Raw genomic sequence first — 10,946 nt, forward strand, 5'->3', positions numbered from 1 at the left:
TGAAGAGTAGACAAAATGAAATTAATTTAAAGAGTAGACTATGATATAAAAAAAATAAACTTACTACATTAATGATTAAAGAAAAAACTTGCAATGTATATTAATATATCTGTAAGTAAAAGTAAGATGCTTGTGTTAACATTCGCAACAGCCAAATCAAACAAATGAAAGGTATAATTGTATCAGCATTGTTGATCTAAATAAAAATATAGCTATTGAGCCATCAGAAAGAATAATATCAACTTGAGTAACCATCTAAGGTTTAGTATAAAAGAACTTCTCCAGAACAAATCGAAATACTTTATCGCTTTGCGATTAAGTTAATATGTTTAGTAGCTTGCTTTTAAACTAAACCCAATTATAACGATTTGGAACTATCAAAAGTACATCGCTTTACTAGGAAAACCAGGCACACATAAATGAGAAAATCGCTCATAATTAATTTTTATAGCAAAAGTGAAACAAATTACAAACATACCCTTTACTTGTCCTGGCAGTAGATTTAAGAGCACACCATGCATGCTATTAGGGCAAAAAAATGAATTGCACTTGCATCCAGAAAGATCATGAAAGCAACATAGAGATTCGATGTTGTTGGGAATTTGGGATAGATATGAAGAAAATGAACAAGAAAATAAAGGTTAATGATGTTAAGAAACCGTAATACATACAACGTGTGAGATTGTTGATGGTTTTGAGGTAAATTGATCTTCTACAAGAATGGAAAAATCGAAGTAAGTACCTCTCATAGTTGTTAGATGAAGTGCCCTAAAAATTTCTTGCCCAACATTAAGAGTCTGAACAGATTGTCCAATTATTGCAATTTCACCACTAACATCATGGCCTAAAATCAGGGGAAGGAAGGACCCAAATAGAGAACGACCTTAGCCTGCTGGCATCTGATAGAGGAAATGGAAAATGTGTAATTGAATAAATGTCATAGAGAAAATTGCAAATCAAACCAGAAAGATACATGGATGATAAAATAAATAAGTTCAAACAGATGCAGATGTATAAGAGGACACACAGAGATAACAAATGCATTCAGTCATCTGAACCAGAGTTCAACTATATTGCAATATTCATTTTAGAGTGGAAAATGAAACTAAATTTCCATTCACAGAGATAACATACGCACAGTAATCCCAGCTGCTAAACAAATCTTCACCGCTTCCTTAACCCCTGGACTAAGTGGATCCTTAAAACCAACAACCGCAATCAACGTATACCCACAATCAGGAAACTCAAAAATCGGGGATTGAGAAAAAAGTTATCCATAGTAAAGACTGAATAGTATCTAAAAAAAATAAAGAATCGGCTTATAATTACATTCAAGTTCTTCAATGTGCTTGACAATTCCCGCTTATCCATCACTGATAATTTGAAATTAGTATTACTTGTTCGGTGTTCAGGGCATGATTGTGCTTGTAGTTTCAGATGTTCGTCGATAGATGATGACGGTTACGGAGGATAAATGACTTGGGAAAAGAAATCGATGATATTCATTTGAAGATGTCGATGGTAGTTTTGTACATTTTTGTATGTGTGGTCGTGAGGTGTGTGAGTTTGTAATCACAGTAAAAGGGGACATACCTCGCTGTAGGGATCTCGAATACACGGTAATTTGAAATTAGGGTTTCCATTTCATTCTGATGGCGATCGCGAGAGAGAGAAAGAGAGGCAAGAGATATCACTGCATCTTTGGTGAGGGAAGTCGGCAGCCGTAGACGTTGGTAGAGGTCACTGCATCTTTGGCGGAGACGATGAGAATTGGTTTGATGGAGGCTGTGTTTAGGAGATTAGGGTAAGATCTGTGTAGTCGGCAGTGTAATACGTATATGATCCGTGTATTTTATTAATAAGTATAAGATTGGTTATATGCTTAATATTATTATACATGAGGTAACATATGTTGTACCTCTTAATTTTCAAGAAATGGGCAATATCATTAATAATATATTTATATATATATATATATATATATATATATATATATATATATATATATATATATATATATATATATATAGTAGGTGTGAGACCCATGTTTTACATTGGTTTATTTAAAAAAAATATGAAATTTTAACAATTTGAAAGTTTGAATTTGTAAGAAAAGTGAGAAAATTTTTGAATTATTAAAATTAATGAGGCTTTAATGTATTGAATACATTACATATATACATCATTTTTAATAAATACTTTACATATATATTAGCTTACATATTAAATGTGAAATTTTAATTTAATAAAATGAAAAATACAATAAAATGACAAGTGGAAAATAGAAAATTTAAAAATTCTACAAAATGCCATGTGTCCAAATGAATGAGAAGAGGACATGTGGCAAAAAACCTTCATTTATTAGAGTAGATTTCCATTCATAGAGATAACATACGCACAGTAATCCCAGCTGCTAGACAAATCTTCACCGCTTCCTTAACCCCTGGACTAAGTGGATCCTTAAAACCAACAACCGCAATCAACGTATACCCACAATCAAGAAACTCAAAAATCGGGGATTGAGAAAAAAGTAATCCATAGTAAAGACTGAATAGTATCTCAAAAAATCAAGAATCGGCTTATAATTACCTTCAAGTTCTTCAATGTGCTTGACAATTCCCATTTAGCCATCACTGATAATTTGAAATTAGTATTACTTGTTCGGTGTTCAGGGCATGATTGTGCTTGTAGTTTCAGATGTTCGTCAACAGATGATGACGGTTACGGAGGATAAATGACTTGGGAAAAGAAATCGATGATGATCATTTGAAGATGTCGATGGTAGTTTTGTACATTTTTGTATGTGTGGTCATGAGGTGTGTGAGTTTGTAATCACAGTAAAAGGGGACATACGTCGCTGTAGGGATCTTGAATACACGGTAATTTGAAATTAGGGTTTCCATTTCATTCTGATGATGATCGCGTGAGAGAGAGAGAAATAGAGGCAAGAGATATCACTGCATCTTTGGTGGGGGAAGTCGGCAGCCGTGGACGTTGGTAGAGATCACTGCATCTTTGGCGGAGACGATGAGAATTGGTTTGATGGAGGTTGTGTTTAGGGGATTAGGGTAAGATCTGTGTAGTGTGCAGTGTAATACGTATAGGATCCGTGTAGTTTATTAATAAGTATAAGATTGGTTATATGCTTAATATTATTATACATGAGGTAACATATGTTGTACCTCTTAATTTTCTAGAAATGGGCAATATCATTAATAATATATATATATATATATATATATATATATATATATATATATATATAATGTGGATACAATTGAAATAATTTGGCTTCTACATTGTGTTTTGTTACTCTAACTACAATATTGGCTCGTGTAGGGATTTTTACGAGACCTTGATAAGGAATTTACATTGGTGAGGTCCATACTCGATTGTGTTGTTTTTATTCATACAACAAGTTTTGCTATATTCAGCTAAGACCGACTGGTATACTATCCACGAGCCGTTTCGTGGTTGAGGTGTCCACGAACCACGAACGTGCACACCGTCCCGGTGGTTCGTGGTAGTCCGTGCTCTTGGTGAGTCGTGTTCGGGACAACGGATTCAAACGTTGCATTTCATTGGGTGTTTGGTTTTTGGTCGTTGAACGGCTATTTTGGCCGTTTCTTTTTTTTTTTCAAACTCAATTATAAATACACTTCTAATACCAAAACACATACACATACATACACATTCTATTACACTCATGGATCCCTCAATAAATATGGAATTCTTAAAAAGTTTTGACTCGGATGACGACGTAGAATTCGTCGAGACATTCTTCAATGTTGTGCAACACGTTCACGCCGAAGAAAGTTCGAATGCAGCGCGTACAAGGGCGGTCGTAAATCGTGATCGCCAAGCCGCACACAACTTATTGGTGCGTGATTACTTTGCCGATAATTGTCTTTATAATGACGACTCGTTCGAACGTCGTTTTCGTCTGAATAAGGCTATATTTTTACGTATTAGTAATGCTTTAGAATCTCGTTATGATTTTTTCAAACAAAAACCCGACGCTAGAGGAAGAATGAGTTTTAGTAGTATACAAAAATGTGCGGCTGCTCTTAGGTATTTGGGATACGGTATAGCATTTGATGCATCTGACGAATACTTGAAAGTATCCGAGAGGACCGCAGTTGAATGTGTAGATTGGTTTTCTGCATGTGATTATGAGGTTTTTCACGAAGAATATTTGCGTAAACCTACTCAACGTGATATTAAGAGATTATATTCGGCTCATGAAGAGAGGCATGGATTTCCTGGTATGCTTGGCAGTCTAGATTGTACGCATGTGGCTTGGGAAAAATGTCCAACTGCATGGCGTGGTCAGTTCACTCGAGGAGATATAGGTGAACCAACTATCATCCTAGAAGCTGTTGCATCTCAAGATTTGTGGATATGGCATGCCTTTTTTGGAGTAGGGGGGTCTAACAACGACCTTAATGTTCTTGGTCAGTCTCCACTTTTCAACGATATTTGGACCGGCAAAGCACCTGATATGACGTTCACGGTAAACGGGCACGCGTACAAATATGGTTACTACCTTGGTGACGGGATATACCCGGATTATTCTACATTGATGAAGGCATACTCGGTTCCTCGAAGTGAAAAAGCAAAATTTTTTACAAAAAACAGGAATCAGTGAGAAAGGATATCGAGAGGGCATTTGGAGTCCTTAAGCAAACATGGCATGTAGTGAAATACGCTACACGACTCTGGGATAAAGAAAGAATTAAACGAATGGTCCTAGCATGTATTATAATGCATAATATGATTATTGAAGATGAAGGTCGAGCGATTTGCACAAATGATCCGAACGACGTTGTCGTTCCAATTGAGGAGTTCGTACCCGGAACAAATGCTTTTTGGGAGCGAGTTGTTGAAATTCATAATAGTGAAACGTGTTTCAATCTTCGAGAAGATGTCGCGGAACATTTGTACCAACATAGCATGAACGACGATTAGAATTTTTATATGTACGTTTGTTCGTTTTCTTATTAATGTAATGTTTGTTTTCTAGATTAACTAAGTAATGTAGTTTAAAGTTGTTATTTTATTTTTATAATTAATGAAAAAATAGTTTAAAAAAAATGAATGCTTTTTACTTATAAAAAATGTAATTTTATTTTAATTTTGGAATTAAAAAAAAAGTAATTTTATTGTATTTTTGAATTAAAAAAAAATAAAAATAATGATGTGGAGTGGTGTATTAGTCGTAAGTATCCCATGTTAGTGGTAGTGGAATGTGGTGCTGATGTGGCACCCACCACATATGTGGTATGTGGTGGGTATAACGGATGACCTAATAGCAAAACCTTTTGTTGGGTCTCTCTATGATGCGGTGGTGTTTGCTTATCTTAAACCTGAGCAATGGAGTTTTTATATGCCTACTAATAAAAGGAAGGAGATATATAGTCTCACAAGAGCATAGTTTGCTTTCATAATAGAGCACATGTGTATATATTTCACAAAGGAGATGGGCAATGGGGACGCATAAGCTGAAGAGCTTAACCTTCCAATTAGTACATTTAAATAAATTAGATGATGAGATGGTGAACATTGTGGCTTTTGTTGTTTCCTTTTGGTCCATATGTTATCTATATATAGCATTGTATTTTTATTTTATGTAACTTCTTGAATTTTATTCTCCATTGTTTTTATTTTTATTTTGAATATGATTAGCATTGACTATAGACCAAGTACTCTTTCATATTATATTATAAAATGTTTATCAACATTACTCTTCTAGAAATTCAAGTTCCCTTTTTTCTTTCTCTTTCTTAAAGAGACTTGATTGTAACTATTTTCTTAATAATTCACTTCAACACTTGCACTGCATTTAATTATTTTATTTTGAAAGCATAGCCAATTACAAAACATCAGCATCACCATGATATTTTTTCATCTTTTCTTTTATATTAATTGTTATATAACTTATAATGCAGTTCTTTATAATTTTTTCAGTTAGTTTTTCATGACAAAAAGGAAATTAGTTTTTATAGCAAGTTTTATTAAAAACTATTATTCAACATGTTTTGGTTTGAAAATAAATGTCAACATTATTATTTTGAATTTTTCAACATACCATTTGACTTTCTCATAGTAACTCACATGATTTAGAAAATAAATATGAAGATTATCCTTTTGACTTTTTGAACATACCTTTTGACTTTTTGACCGTAAACCACATGATTTAGAAAATAAATATCAAGTTTATCCTTTTGACTTTTTAAACATACCTTTCATTATTTTTCCTTCCAAATATCTTGCGCCAACATAAGCTAATCACCATACCGAAACTATCCAACGAAAGAAAATATTTGGCGCCCACAAAAATAAACTATTCGAGTGTTGAAAAAAACTGATCACCAGATGTTGTCCCATACTTTTGTTTTTATCTTGAACATTTCTAGTCGAAAATACACTAATCGCCGAAAGAAACTATCCCACGCCGCCTCATCTCATATATATATATATATATATATATATATATATATATATATATATATATATATATATATATATATATATAAAATTGTTTTTAAGTAGTTAACATATATGTTTCTATGTGTCAAGGAATTTTACAAACCCTCAGATAAATGTAAATGTAAAGATCTGGGTTAGAACAGGCACGCAAATGCACATTTATAGTTATACAAATTATTTATTAAACACAAAATTAAAACATGAAGAACAATGGCGATACGAAGGTATGACACTAGAGGAAGCAAACATTTGGTTACTAACTATTTGGATAAAATGAATATAATAGTAACAATCAACGATTACTAATTCCATGGATACATGAAACGGCCATTGTTATCCCAGAATGTCCCATTGTCATAAGAAAAATAAAAACCACTAGGAGTAATCGACCAATAACATCTATTCATCCTAAACAAATTTGTACCACAAAGCTCTCTAATATGTAGGTCGAAAACATTGAATGATGCATGCTTTAAACCACCTGTGTTTGGAATCCATGCAAACCAACAATTATATTTATTATCCGAGAGAAGATTTTCTCGAAATTTCCAAGTAACAATTTCCCCAGGATGGAGTATAGTTTGTCCCGGGGCATTACACTGATACATAATGTCATCCTCAATATTTTGATTGCTTATATAAATTCTGTATGGTTCAAGCCATTTGCTTGCCGGAGGAGTTTTGATTGTTATAGAAGTATCAAAACCTTTTGCAAATATCGCAAAATGTAACATAAGATAGAAAGAAAATGAATATTTTGTTGTGAAACCCATGGTTTAAGATCATGTTGATGTCCCACAATTTACACATATAAATAGGGGATTAAAACTACTTATGTGAGGATGTTAATATCAAATTTTACTTAAAAAAATAAAACAATACATTTTTTAACAAAGAAATTAGATTCTTAAAAAAAGTTAATAAGCTCGACTATGGAAAATAATTAATTTCGCTCTTCTCAATGCAATGAAAACAAAAGCCCCCTTGTAGGCATTTAATATTTCCGTTAAAATGTGGCATAATATATTGTTACAAATGATAGCATTTAATTTAATGTAATTATATTAGAGTTAAAAATAATATATTTGTCATAAATGACAACATTTAATGTCCATAATATAGAATAGTTTTTGTATTTATTGTAAATAGATTAGATTTTTTTATTTGTTATATTAGAATCTTTTTTAAATGGTAAATCTAATGTACTCCCCATATAATATATATAGTAGACGATACTTAAATAATCAAATATTAAGGACAAAATATAATACATGATACCACTAAGATTTATATCAATTAAAAAAATATTATTGAAAACTTATATCGTTATCATTTAGTTTATGATTAATAGTAGCCCAACACATACATAATACACATGCTACAATTTTATAGTTATAATTCTAACAAAAATGTTGTTTACATTGATTATGTCATTGATATTAATTATTAAAAGAATAATTATGACATTAAGTACAACTTTTAATAATATTATTCAATGAATTTTATCTATGTCTGATATATTATTAAAATTAAATATAATTTTTTGATTTAATGTTACTTTAAATAATATTATGAATAACTACTTCTAAAATTAATTAATTTACCATATTTATTAATCAAGTTTTGTACCGTCAAAAAAGAAATTAAATGTAATTTACCATTTAGTGTTAACTAGTTGTGAGACTTGTGTATTATATGAGTTAATTTTAAAAAAATGAGTTAAATATAAAGGTTAAAATATTTAGAACTTTGAATTTATAAGAAAATAAAAAAATAATGATTTATTATAATGTAAATGTTTTGTATTTTTAAATTAAAACAAATAATTTAAATAAAGAAAAGAAACTAATGATCTTTAATTTTGGGGATTTTGAAATTAAAATGCAAGTTTATTAAGGAAATTAATATTCATTTATTGCTACATTTATTGCAGTTATCACATTAAAATATTATGTAGAATTTAATAAAATAGAAAAACTAATGAAATGTCATGTGGAAAAAAATTTATAAAAACCACAAAATGACATTTGACAAATTGAATATGAATGTGACAAGTGGCAAAAAAACCTTCGTTTATTAGAGACGATTACAATTGTAATGTATAATTTTAAAATTACTTATACGCCCTGTATTTATTTTCAATAATTATTTTTATAAATATTAACAATTGGTTTTAATCTTAAGTTATTTAATTTATATTTTTCTGATACAAGTATTTTTTTTATTATTCTTATATATATAAATTTGGTGTTCCCTTTGGAGCAACTCTTTGTTCCTATTGGTCCCTTATTATTATTATTATTATCATTATTATTATTATTATCGTTATCGTTACCGTTATCGTTATCGTTATCGTTATCATTATTATTATTATTATTATTATTATTATTATTATTATTTTGCTTTCCACTTGGTATCATTAGTTGAACTACGTGTTAAAATCCTTGAAAGATCGTTTAGATTCAAACACATTAAAGCAATAACACAATGATGACTCCAAATATGTAGAATGATTGAAAAGCCACGCCTCAGATGAACTCAACTAAGAATTGCTACTGCGGAGGCGTGATCAGGGTTACAAAATAATATCAGAGTTAACTAAAATATGATGCATCCATGCATCTTAAATACTCTAACCCTAGTAAATAAATACGGGAGGACAGGTGCAACCCGTTTACAAAATGATCTAAACACATAGCCTAATGACACAACACAAAAATCCCAATAACCTCCCCCTTTGCGTCAATTGAGGTGAGAGATCTTAAAGGTTGAGTTCGCTTCTGCCCTTCGTATACTTTTGGAATTACGCTCAGCAGAGTCTTGCGAACTTGAATATACCATAGAATTATGTCCGAGAAGCATTTCAAATCACATTTGCTATTGCCCTTGAATTTTGTGAACAGATCCAAAATAAATTCAACACAATAAGTAGTGTATATCTTTCATCACTTCGTTCTTTTGCCTAAAAAACCATGTATCATCCGTCTTTGTGGATCTTTCCTAACTTTAACTTCTCAAACCCTTAAGGGGATTCTTTCTAGAGAATAGAAAGCTTCCTTCGCAACACAAAAGCTATCTCCACAACCATATTCCCAATCTCTTGAATGTAAGCAATTATCATGTGTTTGAGATGGGCAATAACAGGCTCATACTTCTATCCGTCTCTCGTCATCATATTGTAAAGCACTATGCAGTCATATGAATTAAGACAAGGTAGATCCACAAGAGTGAATTCATAGACTTGACTAGTAGATCTTCTCGCAACCTTGAACTTAAAATTTGGAAAGAAGTCAGTTTCAATCGGACCTGTGACCGTCACTGCAGTTATCTTGCATACACTCAATGTTTCGAACTGTGGCTTCATGTGTTTGAGATAGAACGAGAAGAGGAGTTGGTCAGCACTGCTAGCAGTGAATGGGACATTCACAACTTTGACAAGGGTGCGAAATTTAAAAGCCTTTGGATTGATTGGAAGATCCAGCTGCGAATCTTGTGAATTCTAAATCCTAAAAGACACAACCGGTTCTAGCCAGTTTTGACTTGGTAATTCAACTGCTTCTCTTTGGATTCGCTTCAGCGTCCACTTAGGAAATAAAAGCTTCCTACCTTCGAGTGCGACCTGAGCATCTTTTTCAACTTTCTCTTTTTCTTTAGCCTCTCGAACTATTCTTTGGTGCTCATCCAACTCAGTTTCACGAGCCTTGTGCTTTTTAAGTTCATTTTCAGTAAACTCTTCATCCTCACTGTTGTGGACAATAGACTCAACACCAAACAATTTTTCCTTATCCTTAGGCTTAGATTCACTTTTGACAGTGTGCGTTGCTGAAGGTTTAGGATCAGCCTGCTTCGTTTGTGACTTCTTGGATTGAGACTGGCCTTCTCCCCGTTGTTTCAGAATTACAGAGTCTTCGAAACACCCTCAATCCTACTAAGCATAGAAATAGCAGGACGAAATCGATCAGCAAGATGTCTGAGAATGGGAGATAGCGAGGATTGGGTCATGTGAATCAAGAATGTTGGAGAGCAAAGTGTTCACATCCCCAACACAACTCTTGACCACAACACCATCAGATTTAAGTTCGTTGATATCTTTATTGGCTTGAGTGACCTTGACTGTAGTTGTGTGAGTTGCAAGGTCATCCATGAGACTATTTTCGGTTGCTAGACACTCCTCGAGAGATTCCTTCTCCTTATGCAAAACAGTGTTGAGACCTGCTATCACCTCATTTGCCTTTGACGTGTTTGTCTCAGTAGACGTTTTAAAGTTAGTCATGAAGGCCTTCGCATCAGAGATGAGCATTTCCATCTTGGTAGCCATTTCACTACACAAGGCAGTTGAGTCGGAAACATGTTTATTGGCCTTATCCAGATTGCCCCGATGCTCTTTGGTGAGAGATTGGAAAAAGGATTCAATAACAACTTTTGAGTAAGCGTCAAATGAAGAATCTCAGGAATTA

The 10,946-nt window shown here is 32.6% G+C and overlaps 1 protein-coding gene across 1 annotated transcript; it reads left to right on the top strand.

Annotated features, from left to right (window-relative positions):
- The first annotated feature begins 3,724 nt into the window (after positions 1-3,724).
- On the top strand, positions 3,725-4,648 carry LOC111900850 (uncharacterized). Its single transcript, XM_023896726.2, has one exon. It carries the CDS (start codon positions 3,725-3,727, stop codon positions 4,646-4,648), a length of 924 nt encoding a protein of 307 aa, XP_023752494.2.
- The last annotated feature ends 6,298 nt before the right edge of the window (positions 4,649-10,946 follow it).

Source organism: Lactuca sativa, chromosome 3 (genome assembly GCF_002870075.4).
Source record: "Lactuca sativa cultivar Salinas chromosome 3, Lsat_Salinas_v11, whole genome shotgun sequence".
NCBI lineage: Eukaryota > Viridiplantae > Streptophyta > Magnoliopsida > Asterales > Asteraceae > Lactuca > Lactuca sativa.

Bases quoted from the DNA above. Each gene is read 5' to 3' on its own strand.
- LOC111900850 (XM_023896726.2), top strand. From the start codon at position 3,725: ATGGAATTCTTAAAAAGTTTTGACTCGGATGACGACGTAGAATTCGTC.